This window comes from Andrena cerasifolii, chromosome 4 (genome assembly GCF_050908995.1).
Source record: "Andrena cerasifolii isolate SP2316 chromosome 4, iyAndCera1_principal, whole genome shotgun sequence".
NCBI classification, from domain to species: Eukaryota; Metazoa; Arthropoda; class Insecta; order Hymenoptera; family Andrenidae; genus Andrena; species Andrena cerasifolii.
The window spans coordinates 18295751-18321034 of record NC_135121.1 but is presented as its reverse complement, the minus strand read 5'-3'; the positions used below and the strand labels follow the sequence as shown (position 1 = coordinate 18321034).

At 44.8% G+C, this 25284-nt stretch overlaps 1 protein-coding gene across 3 annotated transcripts in view; it reads left to right on the top strand.

The window, feature by feature from the left end:
- Positions 1–25284, top strand: part of LOC143368446 (protein Wnt-7b) — a 100423-nt gene that overhangs the window by 16348 nt on the left and 58791 nt on the right. For 2 of the 3 annotated variants that reach the window (XM_076811197.1, XM_076811196.1), the window contains exon 1: positions 1505–2712. The exons of the other annotated variant lie outside the window; for it this stretch is intronic. In XM_076811197.1, the coding sequence (XP_076667312.1) occupies positions 2636–2712 (77 nt within the window). In that variant the 5' untranslated portion in view covers positions 1505–2635. Of the gene's footprint in view, positions 1–1504; positions 2713–25284 lie in introns of those variants that run through there. 3 annotated transcript variants of the gene reach the window in all.

Genomic DNA, 25284 nt, shown 5'->3' with positions numbered 1-25284 from the left:
AGGTAACATCGTAGAGGCTGGGACCTGATCCCAAAGGTAGGAGGACTTGGGTTGGCGAGGCCAGTCCATCGCGGGCCCTCCTCTCGACCGAACGCGCTTTACTTTCTGCCCGCTCGTTCAAATTCCCATGTGCACGCGGTGTACCCGTCCAACTGCCCGTGCCGGCTAACCCCTCGGACCTGCCAGTGCTCTCCTACCTTTCCCGGTGACGGTGCTGGTCCCCTGGTGCCGCTTCGCCGCTGCTACTACTGGTGGGTGGTGGTGCTGCTGGTGGAGGTGGTGGTGGTGGTGGTAGTGGTTGTCACTCTCTGTCCTGCTTGGTGGTCGCGGTCTGCTGATGGCGGTGGTCGCGTTACCTTAAGCACACCGGGTTACACCGCACACCTTGCACAGTTACCCTCTGCTCCAGTTCCGCCGCGATCCTCGGGGCCATCGTCCATCACGATCGCGAGTCGCTCCGAAACACGCGTGGATTCGCGAAACTTTTATGAAAGGAAGCGAACCAGGACAGCGCTCGCGGTGTAACTTGCGCGAGACAGTCGCGCCTATAGCAGATCTGATTACAACGAAGATTCGATGAGATCTATGAGGCGACGGTTCGCCGTACAAGGAGGAGGTTAGAGAACTATATTGTTCCGCGCGGAGATCCAGCGGAGCCAACCGGTCGCAGCGATGTTTTGCTTGGATTGATCGATGGTAACGACGCGCCAGATACTGCGCCGCGGAGAGGAGACGGAAGTTGGAGACGGGAAGCGACAGCCCTTTTACACCTGTCCGTTCCGAGCGTCCGAGCGGAGGACAGGGGGTGGCAGCGCGTCGATGTTGCACCGGGGAAATCGATCATGAAATTTTAATTACAACACCGATAATCTGAGCGGTCCGATCGGATGACACGCGTCGCCTTGGAGGAGCGTTCGCCAAGGCTGGCAGGGGAACGATGCTGTTAGGCGTCGATCGACCCTGAGATCGTGTATCGAGATCACCGTCCCAGCCTGCGAGGGAAGAACGGGGGGCATCGTTGGCGAAACGCTGGGTTTTTAAGGCGCACCGCTCGCCGGCCATTCACGGGGGAGCCCCAGCTGTAACGTTCGTCGGAAGCGGCATACAAATTTCTGCGAGGATAAAGCCGTGTTCGTGCGTGTTCCGTATGAAAGCGCGACACGCCGAGCGGACCAGCTACGGCAACTTCGAAAAAACTGACAAAAGGGAATAATAAAGCGGAGTGGGACAATAAGAACCGGTAGCACGGGAGGGGTAACGCGGTGAAAAGGAATTCCTCTTCGTTAAGGTAGCGTTCGAGAGACGCATCGCGGCACCGATGGCAAGTGAAAAAGAACGGGGTACGGGCGCAGCAACGTTTACCTCTCGTGACTGCGAGCCAGCGATCGATCAAGCTCGCCCCGTGATCCCGCGATCTTGACGCCGCGATCGCCGGACTTTTTAACGCGCCAGCCTATCGCGCACCGAGCACGATCGATAAATCCTCGCCACGGAATCTGCGCCGTCACAGTAAGACAATATCCTCGCGTGAGCCTCGACTCTTCGTCAATAATACGTCGCGTGAGATGCGTATCTCCGATCAGCCGGGAAGCTCGGCCATAAAGCGAGGCGTGTCGATAATCACGGCACTTAGTTATCTTTTTAATTAGTGTCTATTTGCTAATGACCCCGTTGGAGAGCCGTTGCAGCTCAACGCACGGAGACTGCTCACGCGGCCCAACCATTAGGTAAACCGATTCGCCGTCCTCCAGATAAAACGTGCCTTCTGGCTCGGCCAAGTCTTTCCCAGTTCTTTGCCCGGTTCCGTTCGGGCTAGTCGAGCGAATCCTCTGGAACCAGGTCCCACGGGTGCCTCCTCTCTCCGATCGATGCTAATTCACCGTTTGAACCCTGGAATCGCGCTGGTCGGATCCGATCCTCTCCGCCTGGAACGTGGAAATCACGAGCGACCGGCGGCCCGTCACGAAGAAAAGGGGCTGGAATTAGCGGACGCGAGGCTCCGGCCACGCGAGGAGCACTCACGAGGGAGACGGTCCTGAACGTATAGAGTGTATAGACCCATCAAGCTCCGGCGAACGCTTCTCTTTCCGCTTAGTCACCGGTTAAAGGGAACGGGGCTCTCGAGTATTTGGCGATTGCAAACACTCGCCGGACCAGTTAAGCGAAGCAAACACTTTACAGTTTCTAAATGTTGGCCTTGCAGCTTAACTCGTTCGCGCTTGTACGGAACGCGCGGCTTTGTTACCATCGCTCACAGAGGAGAGACGCCGACCTTAACGCAGCTATCTCGCGGAGCACTGTCGTCTAGCGATAATTGCAAGTGATCCGTGGTTCCGTGACGGTTTCGCGCGTGTGAACACCGACTGCAGTCGTGCTAACCGTCGGACTGATGGCATTATTGTCGGGCATCGAGAAACGTTGAGAATGGAGTCAGTGTATGGTTCGGTTCAGTGATGAGGGAAACCGGTGCGAGAAATCGTGCGATGCCTTGCCAGAGGACCGTGAAACGCATGTCGCCCCACTGAAACGACCAACATCCGACGTGCATCCGGTTGCCTGGCCACGGAAGCGTGAAACTCGTCGCGTGTGCATCCGTTTTATGAATTCAATAAACAAGGGGATTGTGATGTAAGAGATGCGTCGTGGTGACATCGCGGCAACCGCGATAGCCCTTCTGATTCTTGGGCAGATCCAGGGACCACGGCAAACGAGGTAAGAATTCTTTGTTCGCGGTTTTGGTGGGGCAGGGTATCGGTTACGAGAACTTTCCAACTTTATGGTTTGATCCGCACGGTGGTATCGTTTTCGATAAAAGATTGTCGACGCAGACAGTCGTTCAAAGATGGACAGGAATTAGCAAGATTCCTTCTACCCATTCCTTTCTTCTTTTATGCCAGTTCCACTCATCTACGCACAGAGCTAACGTGTTTAGGGGATCGGAAAGTTGCGCACTAAATTAGAAAGGATACACTAAATTATCGTCCCGCGATATTTCGTATCGAACGAGTTTTATAAATGCACCGAAGTCTGGTTACTCCCGAGCTCGCCGATCATTACCCCTTCGCGAACATTCACCGATTCAAGAACCATCGTCCAGGGGCATTAGCATTTGTTGACAGCTCATTCATTTGCATTCGGGTAATCGAAACGTACCCCCGGGCTAACATGCACGCCGCGCCCCTCCCTCTAAGGACTCTAAGGTCACGATCACAAAGGGGCCCAGTTAAAAGACTGCGACTTTATCATCCGAGGTTCGTGTTACCCCCGTCACGCGCACCTCTATGCCCCTTTGATACTGAAAAGGGTCGTGTAGGTATACTCTATAAAGTAGCTTTCCGTGTTGTCGGGTAACAATATTCACAAAGACGCGCCCTCCCTTCAGCCCCCCCCCCTTCTGTAAAAGAAGACGAGCCCGAATGGCAGTAGGAAAAGAGAGCGACCGCCGGCACGCAACAGGGTGCAGTGAAGCAAAGTGATCGCGTTGGCCTCGAGGGATTCAGAAAGAAGGGACCACCTCGATCGAGATTTCGTTTCGTCGCTGAGGCTCAATCGTTTGCACTTCAACCGGAACAGATTCAACCCCGAGATAAGGGTGGACGACCTATCCCCCGAAGGCAGTTGGAAAAATCGGCAGATTAGCCACAGGCTCACGCTCTGTCGAGCTTTATCCTTCGTGAGAATCCAGAAGTTGGCGACTTCTCTGCTTGCTGTCGATCACTGGCGAAATTCTTTTACTGGGGCGATCGAACGTTGGAGCAAATATTTCACAGTTTAGACGTCAACCGATTGTGAGACTAGGTTACTAAGGAGGGAAGATCCTCAATGCAGAAGTTTAAAAAATTATGAAACTTTAGAGATATGTAGAGGATATATAGGTATGTATTACGTACGCAATTTTTTTGATGCGCAAATTCACTCCAAGGGGGTGAAATTGACTATTTACCGATTTTGGGTTGTAACTCGAGAACTATAAGAGATAGAAAAAAAGTTTTCGGATAAAAGTTACTTCTTTCAATTAGGACTATCATTTGGTAACTTAGAGTTCTTACATTTTACGAGTTGTAACTCAAAATCGGAAAATTTCACCCCCTTAGAGTGAAATTGAGCAGCAAAAAAAAATTACGTAGTATCTCTTATCCTCTACGTATCCCCAAAGTTTCATAGTTTTTTTAACTTTCGGATTGAGGATCTTCCCTTGTAAATAGTTTAGCAGAAGTGTCAATACTATTTCGCGGATTACCATTTTGTAAAATTTAACGAGTAACTTCTTTGTAAAGTAGCTTCATTTGGAAGTTACAAATAATCAGAAGTGTGAATATCAATTTTACCAATACCGTGAAGTAGAATTGCTTGATGAAGAATGACGACACCCTGGTCTATGCATCGAAGACGCAGTTACTAGCTGCAGATCTAAGAACTGAATAAATTATCGCGTCGAATGTAATAGACGCATCAAGGTCGGCCAAGGGGTTGCATCGAGAGAAAAAAATACATCTCGGGGCATGCTTGCGAGGCCACAACATCGTGTCGACGCGTGCTGGAGGCCCGTCACACCTTGTCAAACTTCCATAGCCGTGCAATGAAATTTGATGCACGGCCCAGTGTTCCTGCGTACGATAAATTCAGACAGCTCCTTGAAAATCGTGCAGTAAATTACAGCCTCCTTGGGTGCATCCCTTTGATGTTTACACGTGTCCGGTGATCGATGGAGCGGCATCTTTAAACCACCAAAACCAAAATCTGCTGCACCCTCTTGATTCGAGAAAACCATACGCATTCCACTTAATCGTATTTCGACGAAAACAGCGTAAAAAAATATAAACTAGGTGATATCAGAAGCTGCACGAAATTCGTTAACGATACGCCCAATTTTCCATTGTTTCGCGTGCTAAGCTCGCCACCAACGTTAAGTTCAACAGCTGCAATTTACATATCTGTGTCGCGCTATTAATTAAAGTTCAAGTGTTTTGCAACATCACCTTCGCCTTCACAGGTGCCGCGCGACGTGGCATAACGTACGAAAATCCACTGTCGCGTTCCACTGTTTTATCATGGCCGCGGTAAGGTCGGGATAGAGGCAGGCGGGCGTTTTTTGCGTGTTCCACGGCAAAACCGGCTCCCAAACTCGCGCGAGCCGCGCCGTGATTATTACAGGGCGGCTATTAAATTATTAAGAGAAGTAATAATCATCGCGCCTGACAGCTGGCCGCCGCGGGGATGAAATATTGTCACTCCGCCGGCGCTTACGTAAAGAACGGCGACGGCGATCATTCAATATCGAGAGGCGGACGCGCGGCTCTAATTGCGACTCTCGGCGAAATGAAACTTTTACGTAACACACGGTCACGTCCACAGTCAAATTTAATTATTTCGCGGACGCCCCTAGAAGGTTCGCTCGGTTTTACGAGCCTCTCTCGTTACTGGCTTCGTTAAAGTCAAGCCACTTGACGTTACTGTCGGGTAACGTCACGCGTTCCTTTCAAATTTTCCTTTTCAAATTCTCGCGGAGATAATTGTATTTTCAGGGTGTCTACTGCGAACGGCTGTCCTTAAATTATATAAGGGTAATTTCGCCGATTTCTTACCTCCCCCCTCCTCCAGTATACGAATTTATAAGATTTTATATTCCAACCCTCTCCTTCCCCAATATTTTTTACATTGCATTTTTCCAGTCACGAAAATTATTTTACTCGGTTTCATGTGTGCGATGAAACATCGGTTTTTAGGCTACGCGTATTGAAAACTAGCTTAAAAAATATTACGCGAAACGCTACCCGACTCCCTCCTTTGTAAGAAAACGTAAGAAATTCGCGACACACTCCCTCCCCCAAAATGCCTTGCGTAATTTAAGGACGACCCCTAAAATGAATGAAACCTTTTATTTAAACGAAGCATCTCTGCCGTTAAGCCATAGGACATGGAATTCCAATTTCTAATATTTTAATTCAAGTTTTACTGTTCCTTTGGGGTGCCTTTCCCTTGGATTCTTTTATCCAGAGGTTGTTCGAGAGTGAAATCGAGAGTGGAGATTGTAGAAGAGCGGTGTATGGAGCAAGTCGCAGAGCACGTGCGCAGAATTCTCTGGCAGTAACAATATAGTTCGTCAGAATGATTAAACGCGTGGACAGGAGCGGGTAAAAGAAGTCAGGAACCGATCAACGGACAGTTGCATCGGCGCTGGACGTTTTCATGTTCGCGGTGCATTCGTTGCCGGCGCAGACGATGTTGCCATTGAACGAAAAGATTGATGGACGCGATCCAGGCATTGCAAAACTTCCACGCGTGAAAGGGAGAATTATTGGAATGTTATTTGATTTTCTCCGCGCAGGCAAGTAATCGCATGGTCTCGGGCAAATACGCTCGGTGTGTTCAACGAGAATCTAGGACTCTGCTCTCAAGGATACTTTATTATTTGTAGTACTGTAAACCCTGGAGTAAATCTTCTTTGTGTAATCTACTTGCAAGTGGAATTGAAGATTCGATGCTGGCATTCGAACAGACTGACTTTCATTTGCGAGCTTTTTGCTTGTGGTAAAAACCTGTCGTCGTAAAATCGATCAGAGATTTTAACGAAGCGGTCTGTGTCGCGAAACAAATTCGTGGACTGTTTATCGAATGACAGATCAGCATACCTCCTAATTGGAGCTTGTAATAATTTGCCTTTGTTTCCTTTTATGGTACCAGAATTCTATGCGAACTCCTCTCGATTGACATCTACGGATATGCCACTGATTCTTCTATATTGATATCGACTTTTGCGAGGATCTTAGTTTTGTTGCTTCACTAGGAGTCATTGGCATCGTGCATGCTTAAAGATATGATCTAACAAGGTGTTACATATGCTCGGAAAGCGTCGGCGTGTCGGTCGATTTATCATCGATTGACACTGCCGAAGATCTTGGGGCCACGCATCACGATCTCGAACACGATACGAAAATAAACCGCAAGTTTTGTCTTCCTGACAGTAGACACGCATTGAATTTATTGAGATACCAGGCTGACGCAGAATTAAATTTAAACTTAAATTTAAATTTAGTCATCCTGCGCTATCTTCAGCTTACAAAAATCACGAATCGAAGAGTCATTGTAGAAAACACTAAGTGCCAAAAATCAAATTCTATACTATAGTATTACCATTGGTAAGTAGAACGCTGTTCGATAATTTTTTTTTCAATTATGGCACTTACCTACAGTGTTTTCTACAAGAACTCTTCAATTCCCAATTATTCACTACCCAACGATAATTACACGATTTAGTGCTTAGTACTCTATCACTTTCCACCCGTCTAATTACAAACGTGACCTCGATCCATCGCTTCTCACCCCTTCCGCATAAGCCACATCGCACGCCCACCGTTTCAATTTCTTTTCACAAGCGAAAGGACACAAAGAAACGGTCTCAGCCGATCGAGAAATTCCTACCGCATTCTTGGGACACAATGTCTGGCGATTAAGAGTGTACGGCCCTCCGTAAACCCTTGGAATTAACGAGGGGCCAAGGGAAGAATGTGAGAAATAATAGTATACCGAGCTGGCGGCGATCGATCATAATCCACTACGGTTCAAGGGCCCATTAATAAGGGTCCAAATTGACCGAAACGCCGGGTACTTAACAAAACCGTGTATATCAATCTGAATTATGATTTGCAGCGGATGGTAGTGGAGCAAGGTGGTAACACGGCCGAGAGGAAAGGGCCTGATCATCCGTCACGAAGACGCGCCTCGCTCTCGACGATCCTCCTGCGCACGCTTTTCTACTTCGCGGACGCGTGCAGGCTTTTAAAGGGTGTTCCTTTATGCGCGCTGCCCATGACGGTTACAAATAGTCGTGAAAAGGGCCGCAGATTGTAGGAATCGGTAAACCTGCACAGCTTTCCTCGCGATGCAAGTGAAAGTGAGAGGAGGATGAAAGGCGATGATAATTGTATACATCACGGTTCCCTATGAAAGGTATTGTAACTGATGATAGGATTAAGGCGAACGTGTGCTCGTGACGTTGAAGTACTTGTTAACACTTGATACGACCCAGTGCAAATATTTGATATTGAAACCCGCGACGATGGTGGTTTCTGAAGGTGTAGCTGATTTTTGGGATGCTCGATTTAAGGTGAACACTTTTAGCGCTGGGTAAACGTGAATCATATAAGAAGGAAGGGGTAGGGATTTCCATAGTGCTTTATGGGTGAAATTTTGATAAAATTAGCAAGATTACGTTCCTCCAATTCCAGATCGTTCACGTTCTACGACCCCATACTTTGTAGAAATTAATTTCGATAATTACTCGGGACTTGCTGTTCAATCTGCTAGCTGGAAACTTTAAACAGAGGTCTAAGTGGATTATACCTATCAGGGTTAAGCCCATAATAGAATATTAAGTAAACGATCGTTTGCGAACGCTGCTCCCATGTCTGAACGTAAGCAGTTACCTCGATTAAGTATCTTAACTAGAAGACACTGTCGTTAGTAAGTATCCCTTCATCAGAGTTGGGAATTATCTAAAGAAAAAATTATGTAAATAACGGATCAAATAAAAGTTACTTTAACTTCAGATTATTTAACGATTAAAGCTATGTTTTTCATTCCACAATAATTCTTTTAACTTTTATTCGTTATTCGAAATTTTTATTCCAATAAAATATTTGCCCTTCATCTACCTAACACAGACCTCCTCAAGATAGTTCAATTTTTAAAAACTACTATAAACTATTGTATTCTTCGTAAAAAGATCGTCGGATTCTTATCTAATCCATGATCCAAAGAAAAACCTCATAGAGTATTATAAACCATCGTACGATTCACAATCGAGACAACGAATCTTCTTAAACCACCCCACGCGATTCTTAGAAGAAAAACAGTGAAATTCAACCTTCTACCTTTTCTCTCAAACCATTCTAAATCCATGAAAATTTCATACGTCACTCTATTATACACCGTCACCAAAAAGAATACTACATCGCCGATGGCTACCTTTAGTAGCTACCCCGCACAGTGGATCCTCGAAGAACGTATCAGGGAGCATGGCGTCGAGGGACGCCCTCGAACGAGAGGCAATCGATGTGGTTGTGAGAGAAGGACTGGCGTTAAATTAAGATCCGACGGTGTAAAGTAAGCCCGACCGGGCCCTCCTGCCGCGAAGAGTGGTAACACCATTCAGTGAGTTCGGTTCGGTAGTAGAATTCGTGTCTTCATGGTCTATGGCCAGGCGTTTATGCTCGAGGATCGAGCGATTCCAGCGCGGAAGTTCGCGAGAGGACAGGCCGCTGGAACGTTTCCAGAAGGGGGGATGGGACGAAAAGTATCACGATCGTAAAGCTTTCCTTGGTGTCCAACGGGGGTCCCGCTGCTCCTTTTGCAACGAACTCATTAGCGAGAATCATCGAGGGATCGTTCCTCGCCGCTGGTACACGCTCGTTACGCGCTCGAGAAAGCCGTGTTCGATCGCGAACGCGTGTTTCCGCCGTCACGGGCGTCATTTTTTGAATTTTAACGACAAGATCGACGAGGATGCTTCTTATAATTGCGTGGGGCTTGGTCGTTACGGGCTTGACTCCTTTCTTTCATTACTAGAGAAATCGAAATGGTGGAGAGCGAAAGATCGCGGGGGTTTGGTCCAGGGGGTTGGTGTTGGAGAGAATTATGAAATTTTCTAGTTGTGGTTTATGAAGGTGGTGTTACTATTCGAGAAGATTTTACAGAAATATTTGGAGCTGTATGTAGTGGAGAATTTGTTTTCTCTCTTTTTGGAGAATGATTGATGGAGGGGAAGCAGAGTTATTGGTTCCTCCTTTGGGTTTGATGAATTTGCAATTTGATTAAACTCTTCCCTTTCGCGATATTGGAAGGTAGCCCTGAGGTCTCATTTAAATCTTAATTAATCCCATTCGCATCGGTCCCATAAATATTGATTGCAAGACGGAGAAAGTACGGAGCATGAGTAATATATCCTCCACATATATTTATGTATATTAATATCTCGTTTTCTTTCTCCACGCGATGGAAACACCGTGGTAGTTTTGTGGTTGCGTGGCTTCGTGCAGGTTCACGCTCGAAACGGCAAACTTGCTCGCTTTCATATAATCCTTCGGATTCGAAAGGCTTTCGCGATAAAAATCACCTGGAATACCCCGCTAATTAAATCATTATTTCTCCTCGGATGGTCTAAGGATAGCCTCGCGACGTTTTCAAGGCAAGTGAGCCACCGAATATTCTCCGAAGATATTTCACGGAGGCTGTCTCAATAAAAGCCCGGAATATTTTCATTATCCTAAAAGACCGAGCTTAATTTCCTAACAGCTTGAAATGATTTAACGATATTCGCGGGCTGTTGAACAGTGGGCATTTTTGTGGGGAATTATTAAAATAACAGCGACGCGAAGCATAATCGCGGACATAAAACAATTATGATCAAAGATTAAATTAAATTCAGAGAATTCCGCTTTCCTCGCGACCACCTGCCGCTATAACTGCACCTACACGCATCTTCTTCGCGTGTTGTGCAAGAAACGCGTCGCCGAGACTGCCAGAATTGAGATACTCTGTATATTTTGTTGCCAACGAAACACGCAGAATGTCGATGTAGACTCGCCGTATAAATTGTCTAAGATAACGTTGAGATAATAACTATTTCGTGGACAAAATATGACTGAATTTGGGACCGACTCGAAACTTATCTTCGAGTGAAACAGAAACTGATCTGAGAACTTGGAATAATTGCAGTTCAAAGACAGGTCTTGAACAGGAACAGGGCTCGAATAAAACTGTTAAATTTTTTAATTAATTCTGACATAACTGTAATTTTATGACTATTATCTTTTCTGCTCCGAGACTGTTATAAAATGCAGTGTATTAACTGAAACTTTTATTCCGTACATTTTTGTGTAAATAAGAAACATTTATTTTCTTGAAAGTAGAAAGAAGTTCTAGGTAATCGGAAACATTTCTTCTGCTCTGAAAAAGTGAAAGTTGTTGACAAGCAGATTTCCTGAAAATGTTCAGTGAAAATAATTGTATAAAAATCACAATGTGCTTTCTCTTCTATATTTATCCTGCTTTTTATATTTTACCCTTAAATATCTCTTCAAAAGTATATGACCCTCCAGAAGTGTTACTAATCAAACATAAAATAACTATTAAAACTGAATTCTTACAGCAGAGTTAAAGTGTTAATTAAACTTAACTAAAACCACAAAAGAAATCATTCAAAAATTAAAGTTTGATAAATCCCTTTTATTTATAAAAGTTAGCAGTTTCATTCGACCCCCGATCTTAAAGCATGACTGAGATTGATAAATAACAGTAAAGTTTACGAGGATCGATGACACAAAGACCAAAAAAGCTAAGCCACCAAAAAAATTTACGATTTTATCCAAACACTACATACGTATAATTTTTTTATTTCCTAAAATTTCCATACCACACGCACGTAAATCTATTAGTAATTCTGTTACGTATAGGTACAGTGTGTCCCAGAGCGTTTGCATTAGGCAAGCGTTTACTTTAAAGAGCAATCTTCAGCTACATAATATGATCGTTGTAATACACACAGACGCGTGTGTATCTCCCGCATAGAATCACGAATCACCAAAGGTGCTCTCCGTGTATCACACGGATAAGAACAAAGCGCGGCGCGTCCTCGCGAGGGGTCCCGCTGGCCCTTGAGGTGTTCCAGGAGTATATTGAATTCCGCGTGTCGTCGCCGCGGTCTCCAGCAAAGTCCCCCAAAGCCGACGTCGCACCGCGCACAAAAACCGACACGCCGTGGATACGAAGGTATCCGTGGAACTGGAGGACACGAAAAAAGGGGAAGAGACCGAGGTAGCCAGCGGGGGGACGGTCCACGGGATGGCCGAATGGAAAAGATGTAGAGAGAAACGGGCGAAAAAAGCCTCGGCGAAGATCCAATTAAAATAACCAGTGGCCAGGAGACGTCGCCCGAAAGAAGTATAATGAGAGAGGAGAGAGCGAAAAGGGCGAAGCAGGAGGGAAAGCGCGGGCAGACGCCGGGCGGGAAAGAGACAAAGGGCGGCGAAACGCGGCCGTCGAATAAAGGTGCCCTCCTCGAGACGGGGAGAAAGAGACAGGGCACAAAGCGCCATTAAAATATCTCTAAGTGCCTCGGGAACTGCTCCGTGGCCGGTGGGGCATGAAAGATGTCGGGGTAAGGACGCGTTTTCGCGATTCAAATTGATTAAACGCCGCAGAAGAAGCAACAGCCGCCCTGTTCGGCAGGTTTCGAGTGGGCCGCGTTCCCTGCGAGCCTAGCCATCGGGAGAGCCCGTGAATTCTTGATCCCCCTTTCAAGATCACCGTACGTGAAACCGTTCCAGAGGGCTGTCGTTTTTATTTATCTGATTGCCTGCTCCCGTTGATGCCATCTCTGTGCACGGGAGCACATACGCGTTGCCTCTGAATTTTACCACGCACGTTCTCGGGTGATCGCAGAAGCGTGCGGGTTTCTCTTCCCGCGAGTGTACGCTTAAGGGAGTAATAGAGTTAAGTAGCTGCACGTGTAACGGGGGAGCTGAAAGTACGCGAATAACTACTAGAGGATTCTCATTTTAAACTGGCATTCGTATTTTTTTAACCAACAGAGCACTACCCCTTTTTGCTCCAAGGAGATTTTCTAGGAATTATCGCACACTCAGATATTATGGAATACAGTGTGTTCTATATGAAAGCGACACCTCGATGTTTCTCAGCGCACCGTGCCGTCAAGGTAAACAACTCTTCTGCAACGTTGTTCCTCCTGTGTCCCCAGAATCGGTTGCTCGGCGGCGTATCGGCGCGGGGCGCAATGCGATTAAACGCGAATCGTCGCGTCTGATCGCCAGCCGTTATAAGCGCTGACAAGGACTTGTAGCAATTTACGGCCCCGTATCTGGGCCTCATCGTGGCCAAACGGCGAAGCTGGCGCGCGATCATGATCTATGTCTTTATTAGCTGGACATCGCGCGCGGACGTTAACGAATGGAATCCGCGGCGACGTGACGATCCGCGGAGTTATTGCACCGGCGGGATTCACGGTGACAAGATCCAACGGGATAAGATCGACGACGACAGTTTATACAGTCACTGAACGGGAGGATATAAATGGAAACGGGTTGATGTTGGCTGCGCTGCCTCACTTTATCATTTCAAGTATTTGCTGTGGTCACAGAATCTCATCTTACAGAAGAAAGCTTTCAAATGAAAGTTGTGTGGTCTTCAAAGTGATATCGTAGGAAGAAAGTATAGCTTGTATTTTATATAGAGGTAACTAAACGAGTATTTGGTACACCTTGGATTATTCTTATGATAGCTTCTAACTTACAAGGGAAGATCTCCAAACTGAGAATTCAAAAAGTTATGAAACTTTGGGAAGGCTATATGTAGAGGACTAATTTTTTTTGATATCCAAATTCACTCTAAGGGGGCGAAATGGATCCCTGAAATTTCGATTATTTTTCGATTTTATATTATAACTCGCGTATCACTTTTGCCAAATGATAGCCCCAATTAAAAGAAGTAACTTTTGTGTGAAACTGTTTTTTCTATCCCTTATAGTTCGCGAGTTACGACACAAAATCTGAAAATAGCCGAGATTTCAGAGATCAATTTCACCACCCCAGAGTGCATTTGGGCAGTAAAACAAATTGTGCAATACATACCTATGTATTCCTAAAGGTTCGTCATTTTTATAATTTCCGGGTTGGGATTGGATCGGTAGAGACTTCAATTTCACAATGTATTTTAAAAGAAACCACTCGTCCCTGTGTGAATTTTATGTTAGGAAGAGTAGAAGTTTGTCTTGCAATTAGTTTTTGCACAGAATACAAAAGAAAGGGGAGCAAAGTATGCTGCAAGAATTACTCGAACGGTTAGATTGAGGGTAATGTCGGAAGCATCGAGAACAGTTATTTGTGGTAAATGATATTGAAATAACAAGGTGTAACTATCCGATGATGATCGACGCGAAAGAAGAAGCCTTAATGAGATTGAAATGTGAATGGTGTTATTTATAAGGCCGGTTACGAAACGGTGTAATTTCGCGATAGAGGCAACAGGAGGATAGGAGTCTGTTGCATAGAAGCCGTTTATCGGTGATTGTTAACGACGACGGAAGATGAATGTGTATAATTAAACGATGGCCAAGGAGAAATTTGCAGCGAGAATGGAACGCAAAGATTACTGGAATCATTTCTGCGAAAATTGCTGGAAAGAGCGTGCAGCATAGTTAATAACTCATTGCAAGCTTCCTCGTCGTAATAAGAATGGAAGAAAGCAAGCGTTGGTCAGATTTGAGGTGTAGGTAATGAAATAAAAAAGCTCGTAATTTAATAAATGCTTGCTAAAGCAGAAAGAAAAAATTACTGAGGTTATCGATTTTTCGTGAATATTTCCAGTCAGGATCGTCTGAAATTAATTAATAAATAATTCACAGAGGTTTCACAATCCACAAGGACGTTATTATAAATAATCCAGCGGTATTAAGTTAATAGGTACATGTTACATTTGATTAAAATTGCAACTTCATTCACGATCAATAATGCTGCATTAATATATTCAAAACTTTGTAGCAGAACAGGATGAAACTAGGAAACATTTATGGGGTATATGATTAATCGTTATCGTTGGTAATTCAAACTATATTTACTCAGAAATGGCTCAATTCCGCTCAATTTATCCTCTCCTTGACGACTGGAGTTCTAAAACACTATGCATGGCTCACAAGGGGACCTTCAGGTTCGGCAAATTCAGAAAATGTTGAGACTTAGTGTAAGTGAAGGTCTTCACTCGTACATTAATTTTTCAAAGCAGTAAGACGCGCTTTTCAGCCAAATTCGAGAAAATCGACTTTGAAATATTCCGAGTTCCCTTATATACAGGGTGTGCTTCTATGGTCAGTATCCTATGGGGTGATTAGACAGGCAAAAATAAGACGAAAATCAAGAGTGACAAAATTGCGGTGAAGGCTTTTCTACGTTTAATTGAAGTCAAGCGATTAGACGTCAACTGCACGAGTCTTTCTCGTTCCCGTATCAAATTTTACACCAAGATCTGCCTCGAACGAATTCCTATTTTAAAAGAAGACGAGAACAGATCATTCCCCCTTTGTTTCTCAAGCAAACCCTCTTTTTCTTTCGAACGAAGGTCGCATCACTTAGTCAACTAGTCACGAACGACTAAAAGGAGGTGACAAAAGTCGATCCGATGTACTGAAACGGCCATCAACCAGCTACGTGTTTATCCCAATTACCACATTGGTTAAAGAATGCCCTCGCGTCTAGGTAATCACTATAATCTTCGCCCTCATTATAATTATCGCCGTCTATTACGACAGCTCCCGTTGGCTGGCGAAGGAATCGAAGGGTTGTCGTGAAACGCGATCGCTAATCAGCAAATCTAATTAACTTTAATTCACTGTAATTACACCAACAGCCAGTCATTCTTGGCTCCCAACTTTCATTGGTGCCGAAGCTCAAGAATGGCATGGCCATTTTGATGTCAACGATCAAAGATGAAGACTTTAAGATGCACAGTGAGCTGCTGGAAGGCACAAGTCGACAGTAATTTGGTTCAGAGCAGGAAGGAATGTTGGGGGACTACAAGAAGCTTGGCAAGAATAATTATAAAAGGCAGAATTTCGAAAATACACTGCACGATGTACGCAGAGAAATAATTCTCAGAAATTATCGACAAATGCTTCTATCTTCCTTTCGTTTTTAATTAAGTTGCAGCATGTCCGAATATCACATGCTGGCTTGCCCGAGGAAGGAGGGCAACAAAGAAACGAGAATTTGTCAGCGCGTGTAATCGATGTAGTCAAGAACGTGCCACAGTTGTCACTCATCGGTAAAAATTCACTCGAGCCTGTATTAGTTTTCATCCAGGACAAGGTTCGAGGTTTTTGTTTTCCACCACCTCTCGCCGGGTGACTGGTCCCTGGCATTAGCCGTGCCGCACCAACACACCGAGAACAGGTCCGTGAACCGAAACACAGAGAAAGGCCTGAATGAGGGAAGCCGTTCAATAAATCTTCAGGCGCCAGGGTTGAAATTTTCGCCACCTCTCCGCTTGTCAGGACCTTCCTACAGAGATATTTTCAGCATTACCTGGCCGGAGATCAGATCCTGAAGATACCTGGGTTAACGAGCTCTCCTCGTTCTACGAAGGGGACGCTTCTATTTCTCCACCCCCCCCCCCCATAAAATAATGTTAATTTGTGGCCCGATATGTACACACCTCCACGTTCGATAACAAACGAGCCTCGTTTCTACATAGAAAAACGAATACATCCTCTCCCGCGGCAGCCACGCGAGCACGAGGCAATCCTCAATTTTGACGACTCTATTGTTTGGCAACTGTAATACTTCTGAGAGTATTTATGATAACGACGTTTGTGTTTACAAGATTCGTCACTCGGAAGAATCGGAAATAAGTAGGTGATACGTGTTTGAATTTAGTATCAAACTTATAAATTGTTTATGTGTGTATATAAAAGATTTTGAATTTCCTCCTTCTCTTATATTTATTTTATTTCATTCGTTAAATCCTTTTTTTTGAGATTTAAAAAACAGGTACTTATCTCCTACATATGTTTCACTTTTTTTTTGTTACTGTCTTCTTACGAATATAAATTTGTTTATAAAACGAAAAATTTCACACAATGTCAAAAGTTATATTTTAAAATAATTATTTTGTCCGATGTTATAGATTTCAAAATAATTATGTATAATTAAATATAAAGGGCGGCAAAAATCATTTGTGCCCAGAGTGGCGAAAGCAGATTCAAGCAAACAGAAACAAACTGCTGTAGTACCCACAAGAGATTGGAGTAATTGGTATTTCATTATCGAGGAACGTCAACGACACCTGCACTGTGTCACATAGTATACGTAATCTGCCCCTCGAAACCTATACGAAAAACGAAAACGCCATGCTAGATAAAACCTACTTGGAATCTGTCTTGTACGTATCCTTTACATTTAAACCTATCAGGGCTGCCGAAAGAAAAATGCATGGAACGCTTCATTTCGCCGATAGGCAGCGTGGAAGAGTGTTATCAGGGTAATTAGTGACACCTGTGCTATCCCGCAGCCGAGTTGGCTCCGATAGGGGCCCGCAAAAATGGTAAAAGTTCGCCCACGAAGATGGGCGATTTTCCCAGTCTACGCTCGGCTGTTCGATTTTCTACCTGGTATCGAAGTCACGGGACGATAGCATTTAATTATGCTTAATGACGCCGCGCGCAGAAGTACGAAACGGATAAACGAGTGGTGCGAGCTGGGAGGCGCCGTCGATGATTTACGGGGCCTGATAATCTCATCGCTACCTTCTCCAAGAGGTTCAAGCAAACGTACAGTTTGATTTTCTGTAACGAGGCGTGACTCTCCAGCTGCTCTTTCGTGAGCCCCTATCTCTCTTGGCTCACTTTGCTCAATTTTTAGGGGGTTCCAGGCGCCTCGCGGACGCTGGGACACCTACTCGCGCAAAGTTTAACTGTTTCCTTCAATCGTGGACCTCGTGCTTCGTCGAGTCGACGAGATCCTTCGGTGTATACACGCAAAAAGCAGCATGGTGTCTGGATTTTAGCTACTGCGGCGTACCAGAAGCTCAAATCTTACAAAGCACAAAATTCGTCTATTTTATAGTACAGAAAAGTGAGCTCCTTCGATTACAACTTTCGATACATTTTCGTAGTAGTTGTCAGTGGCGGATTTAAGGAAAAAGGCCCAGGTGGAAAACGTACTGGGACACCAGGGCTTGAAACGTTTTCAAAATTAACTGTTTCAAACTGTTATATGAAGGTTTTGATTGAAACAGTCAGGTATGGAGAGTCTTTATACCAAATAACTTATGAAGAACCGAATTTTCCAACTATTATCTGTTTCGATTACGGTTCCTATTTCCCTCCTCATATCGGTTCCATAACCGTTATTTTTTCGGTTCTATATCGGTTCCGAAACGATTCTAGAATCAGTTTTCGTATCGACTTTTCACTAATTGATATGATTAATTATTGTAGCTGCAGATTACTGTATATGTGCATAGTTTTTACAAAATCCTTATAGAAACACGAGAAACTTCTAACTTCCTATTCTGAATAATATAGGTAGTGTGTCGTGAATGTAAAAAATATGTAGCTGATTTATTTATTTCAATACTTTATTAGAAATCAACGATATGTATAAATGTTTCTCCTTTTCTTATTTTGTAAAAAATATGCACATGTAGTGTAATCTGCAGATACAATAATTAATCATATCAATTAGGGAGAAGTCGATACAAGAATTGATTCTAGAACCGTTATGAGGAGGGGAATAGGAACCGTAACCAAACCAGCTAATAGTTGGAAATTTCGGTTCTTCATAACCGCTTGGAGAACCGAAATTGATATTTGAACAGTTTTCAAGCCTTGTGAGACACCCTGTATAGATAACACCATTTCAAATAAATTTATGCGCGTGTGATATGAAAATTACGAGAAACAAATGAAAATATAGTGTTTAGATGAAGGCATAATTTTTCTTGGAAGATGGGGCCCTGGGGGCGTTCGGAGCAGGGGTCCAAGTAGGGTTGCCACCTTTTGGGGGTAGGATATAGTATTTTAGTGAAAGCTTGAAAAAAATATAGTATTTTTCAAGGAAATTTAGGAAAATAAAAAGTACCTACAGATTTATTTTTTTATTTGACTTATTTTTCCAAGTAACATTTGTTGTTAGTTTGTGGTTTTAGTATCAAGGAATTACTTTTCACAAAGTAAAATTTATTAAAAGTATTAATAGCATTTTGTATTAATTTAATTTAGTTTTATTTCTTTCGTCTTGCTGTTTAATATTCGTATAAGAGCAACTTTCAATTAGACATTGACAGCTAACCTAAGCTGGCCATGCATACTGTCACGTGATGTTAATAGGATGCGTTCTGGTCTGAGCACTGAGACTCGCTGCAATTAGGTTAATTTAGTTAGGTTGCTAATTAACTTTTTCTTTCATTATCTATGAAATGAAAATATAGTATTTTGCGTACTATATTTTGTCTCAACAGTACATAGTATAACATACTGAAATATAGTACAATCCTATACATACATATAATATAGTACAGGTGGCTAGGCCCAAGCAGCAAGCGATAGCTGCTCATCGGCCGCCCGTTAAATCCACCGCTGCTACTTTTTCTATTTATTTACCTCCTGACGTTCTCCAGGTACCAGAGTCTTCAGGTACCGCTCGAACTGCACGTTTTCCTGGCGCGCACGGCTCTCTTATTGCCTGGTAAGACCGTATTTTCGGGCTCTAGAGCTGTGCTACAGGACTTTAACGAGCTGATCGCTATCAGGGCACACCGAGTTATTCACATGAGTCATTTCAGCGGAACGGTCAGCCGACTGTCCTTCTGCGCCTCGTTCCCCTGAAACGCTGCGCGAATTAATAACCATCGCGGGGACGAACGCCGCGCCGTGCTCCATGCTGCGCGATTAATTTCGCGGAACACATTGTTGTATGAGTTATTCGCTGAAATTTTTCCAGCTTGACCGCGACGCCCCGTGAAAATTGATGCCGGGGGACGGTCGTGGGAAACGGAGAACTTTCGCGAGGACAATGGGGGTATGGAACGTAACACGGAACGCGAACATGACTTTAGGGATGAATTCGAATCACGCTGTGGCTTTAAGGGGTCATGCTCAGTCAGGAGGCCGAAAAAAGGGTGGTCTTTGGAAATTTTTTACTCAAAAGCTATAACACATTTCTCAAAAAATCTTTTTTCCTTTTAAGGATTGCATCTAGCACCGTGCATCGTAATTTTTTTATTTAAAAATATTTAGCAATTACTAAGTTATTGTCCATCACTCGAAGTGGTCACCGCAGAAGCCTTTATTTTTAGAGAACCTTCGAGTGATGGACAATAACTTAGTTATTGATAAATATTTTTAAATGAAAAAATTACGATGCACGGTACTAGATGCAACCCTTGAAAGGAAAAAAGATTTTTTGAGAAATGTGTTATAGCTTTTGGGTAAAAAATTTCCAAAGACCACCCTTTTTTCGGCCTCCTGACCGAGCATGACCCCTTAAACTTACAATCAGAATGACACCGGCAGAATAATCTAATCGCGAGCATAATTACTGACAAACTTCTACGACCACTGTCAACCGCTCCGCTCGCGAGATGTCCACTTCCATCCCCTCAACTCGTGCCCGCTGTCATTTGGATTATACCAGCCTCGTCGCGTTGCATTGTTCTATCCGAGAAGAGGAGCGAACAGCTGAGAAGAAAAAGGCAGAAAGAGGACAACAATCGTTGCTACACGGCTGGTCGCGATGCCGGCGAAGCGAAGCTTAGCGAGCGCCGCGCCGCCGCGCACGCTCGGGGCCAATATAAAAATGCAAATTTTATACGCGCCGTTTGAATACCGATCAATGAGACCCATGAATTGCGCACTAAACGCTCGATTACATCGGAATACACAGAAAGCTTGCGAGTGTATAAATCGCGGCCGGAGTTGCCGAGTACGTACGTTAAGCGTAATTTATTCCATATATGATATACACACTCCGTGCAGCTTGGTGAACCATTGCTGCCCGATTCATCCTCCCTTGCTCGCGCTCCCTGCCCCCGGCCCCCTCCGCCCCCGATCCCCTCCGCAATCTTCGGGACTCTCGCGAACGCGTGTAATGCGACGGTGCAGGGGATTTATGGGAATATTTATGCGTATTTATAGGGCGTGGAGTCGTCGATGTCCGCGAGTAGAGGTACACGGGCACTCGTGGGTTTGGCCTACCGCGTGGAGTGCCAGGATCGGGCCGAGGCTCCTCGGCCGAATTTATGTCGCGCCTCGGATAGTTCCGTGTCCCCTCTGGCCCACACTGACCCCTCCCGGGCCCCTCTGACCCCCTCTTCTCACGAGTTCGCGCCACCCGTACACGAGGGCACCTCGCTGTTTTCCCTTTCCATACACGTGTCCGCCCGTGTCGTTCCACGGGGTAGCCACGTTTCTCCGAGTCCCCGATCGACCACCTCCGGAGGATTAGACGCTGACCCACCGCTACCTGTGGGCGGTTGCCTTCCCCAACACGGGATTATACGGTAGAAAGAATCGCGGCGCGGATTATCGAATTCCCGGCTCGGAGGATTGACGTTTCGAGGGTCCGGCTGTTCAGCCTGACACCGACACTGAAACGGACACCACCTACTTGAAACCGGGAAATAAGTGACACGCTTTGTCTGCCGGTGACGGACATTGCGACCATCGCCGCACAGGCCGCGTCGAGGATTGTCACGACTCACGACGCACAGTTGCGGGACTCCACCTTCGTTCCCATCGCATGGGGTGGAATAGCTCGCGCTTCTGGGTCGGACCAGGTTGCTTCCACCCTCGTGTCGCATTGCACCAGAGCCAGAGCAGACCTCGGCTTCCGGTCGAGAACACTAAAACAGCGAGCGATCTTTATATCGAACGAGCGTACATTGTTGCAGTCGATACAATGGCCGTCGTGTAGCAGGCCCACTCGACGGGCCCCGCTCCGAGCGCGTCTCGCACGTAGGAGAACAGCTCTCAGCTTTTTGTCGTCCCCCGAACGAGTCGCGTAACAGAGTCGTATGCGCCTGATAGATTAACGGATCGGTGGCTATTATTATCCGCCGGCGGGAACACACCGGCGATGTCTTAAGCAGCCTATTTCCGCCGTGACGTCGGCCAGCAGAGGGCCCAGATTTATTCCGTCGGGTTCTACGAACCCGCCCGATCGCGCCACGAATGCTCGACGGGGCCCGATAATACCGATTATTTATTAAGATTGGCCCGATGACGAATGCTCCCGCCGGCATAATATGTGGGACAGGGAATAAACCACGGTAGCACGAGCGGGTCGTCCTGGCTATACGTATTCGCGGCGCGTACGAGCAGCGTGCACGCCACGGAGCTCCGCTCGAGATGGAAGTGGTCCGAGGCGTGAGTTTAACGAACCGCTTAAATCAAAGGTGCTGCGTTTAACGGCCGATCGAGGGAGGGACATTATACGCCGATAAATTATGCCGATTCCAATTGGCGGCCGACCTGGTCCTTTATTATCCTTGGGGACGGACGACGCCGCGTGGGCGAGTGAAAGATCGGAGGAGAAAGTGAAAGCACCCGGCGTCGGGGGAGGGAAACGCGTGCCGGCGCGGTTTTACGCTTCGTCCGGCTTCTGTGCTCGCGAGAGGTGACGGTAATTAGCGATGATGACGGTGAAATGAGGCATAATTCTGAGCGGAGGTTCGAGTAAGGTGCTTCGTCCTTGTGTTTGGAGGTTTAGGTTTAAGGAGGAGGCCTACCTAGAAATTTCCGAAAAACCGATATTTCGATTTTTATATTTTCTTGGTGTACAACATCTTGAAAATATTCCCCGAAAGTGTCGAGTTAATCCGACCAAAATTGACCAAGTTATACGCGTATAAGTAGCTAGGTGTTCCTCGATGTAGGTAGCGCTCAGACTCAAAATCATGTTTATAAAGTCGGTGACGCACATAACTAAAAAATTAATAGACCGATTTACTCGAGTCTCTGCGGGCTTATTTTAGGGTTAAAAATAGATTTTTCGCGCTACCGGGAGCTCTTCCTTTTTTTGTGTAGATTTTTTTACACTCGAAAGCGAGCGATTTTTTGCCAAATATCGATGCTTCAACTTTGCACAGCCGCCATGGTGTTTCAAAATATTTTTTCCAAATCGGGCCCGAGAGCGCCTAGATAATTTCATATATTATCTAAAAAAAATCGAATTTTCAATTTTACGGTTGTCACTGCAAAGCGCTTAAAAAAATGACGTCTCGGGCATCGCCTATAACACACAAACCTTTCAATACTTTTTACCACAAAAAATACGGAAATATCCGTAAGGTGTACTCTTTCCAATAGATTAATGTTTAATAATAAAAGTTTATCGGTTTTTCTAAAAAAAATCTGAAAAATGTATGTTGTTTTGACCGTTCTAGGTAGGCCTCCACCCTTAAGGGGAATTGCGAAGATGGTTCAATGACTGGGACAATTTAGGAACGATATATATTTACATTGATTGTTATACACTGCGGAGCCTAACTGCACCATCATTGACATTTTTAAAATTTTGAACTGTAAAAGAATAATTCAAATAAGCTAATTGTATGCCATGAAAGAGCATTGTAAATAATAATAATAATTGCAGTGGTGCTGCAGTCACGCTCTGCAGTGTATAGAAATTTTCATAAATGGGATCATTCTGCAGGAGTAATGATTTATCTATTTAGGCAAGGCAACATAGAAAAGTTGTGGTTTGTACTAAGATTTCGGGCAAAACTTGCATAATAATAATATGTAGAATGATATTCAAACGTTTATTGAATAAAAAACACCCTGAGCTGTACAATTTTGTGGTCCGAAGTCTCCAAACTCTGCGAGGGAAACACTGACACAAAACTTGCAATCTAGAATAAGTCTGCGAACCATTGCATGTTTCGTTTGCTATAGGAAACATTTTATGGGATAATAAGTGAATTGTACAATGAAAAATAGGTATTAAGCCTTCCGAGGGTATCGTACCACCCGTCCTGCTTGTTTCCCCTTTCTTGCCCACGACAGCCACTAAGGAGCACGCTGCACAATTCCCATCCAGCTGGCTGCCTACGTCTCATAACGTTCCAAGTTAATAGCCAGATCAGTCGCGATAAATTTGCATTAACCTCTTCCCCCTCTGCATTATCCACGTGCTGCTGCCTTCGATGATAAAGCTAAGTTATTAGCGAGAGCGCGCTTACGCCTCGCAGGCAGCGTTGATTCATAACGATTCATCCCGTGAAAACAGCTTGCGAGCCCGATGGGCGGTAAAGTGTCAGCTAATCCGTCGATGCCTGTCGAATGGCACGGTTGAACAAAGTCTCTATGGAAATTGCAAGCTGAAACTAACTCCGCGCGTGCAAGCATTCGTTCGCCAAAAAAAGGCAAGGATTAATGAAAATTCTCCCTAAAAAATTTCGTTGCGGCATTAACTCGCGCATACGTAAGTCAACTTTTTCCAACAGTTACAAAATTACAAACGAATCACATGGGAGCTCGAGGTATGTACAAGGGTGGATTGTTGAAGAATTTGTGTTTTACATTATTTTTCAACGTAGTCCCTTTGCAAATCTCTACAGCTGGGTTCATCGATGTGGCAATACCATGGGCTCGTTCTTAAATTACGTAAGGCTTTTTGGGGGAGAGGGTTTCGCAAATTTCTTACGTTTTCTTACAAGAGGGAAGGTGGGACTCAGGTAGCGTCTTACATAATATTTTTTAAACCTAATATGAGTAGCCTAAGTAGTTAACCTTCAAAATGAGTAGTTTAAAAAAACACGTTTCACCGCACACACGTTAGATGATTTTGGTTTAAGTCGGGAAAAGAAATTGCCGCATAGAAGATCGGGGAAACGAGGAAATTCTGTGTACCTTACCTTATGAGATCAGTGTGGATTCCTGAGGACGAGGTGGATGCTGAGGAAAGCACAGAAAATAATTGCCTGGATCCAAAATCCATGGCCAGGTAACAAATTTTAGAGTTCCGTACCCGTAATTATAATCACAATTATATAATCATATAATTCTAAATTTTATTAATATAATTAATATCTAAAATACTCGTGTATTCACATATGTTCCTAAGAAGAATAAATACAAATTCTAACATTAATGATCCAGAAAAGTAATTTTAGTTTAAATTTCCCGAAACCGAGTTAAATGAATTAGGTATATAAATAAGAGAATATCAATAAATGAAAAAATGCAAAGTAAAAAATATTACGTAAGGACAGGGTGGGAGGTGGAATATAGAATCTTACGAATTCTTATGCTAGGGGAGGGATGGGTAATGTAAGTACTACCCCCTGATCTCAATCTGCTGAAATTTCTCTCTTAAGGTCGCGAAAGTTTCAATCCACCTTTGTATTCAGTGTCAGCAGTGACGGGAGAGTAACAAATGGTCTGTCATCGATCCCCGCGGTGAATTATGATACTCATGAAGGTGGATTGAAACCTTGGTACGCAACATTGCACCATCGATGGACCACGTGTCCATTTGAAAGGGGACTATGTTGAGCAACAATATAGAAAAGAAATTCTTAATACCCTCGTTCTGAACTTGTTAGTTAGGCCGCGAAGTTTCCAATTCACCCCTCGTGCAACAGCGCAAGCAAGCCCTGTTAAAGGTAGGTATCCCACGTGCAGCAGGAAGCCCCTGCCGGCTAAAAGGAGCTGGGAGCAACAAGGCTTAATAACCCCGCTTCGTTACCGAAATATTTGCATCGAACGGAACTGCC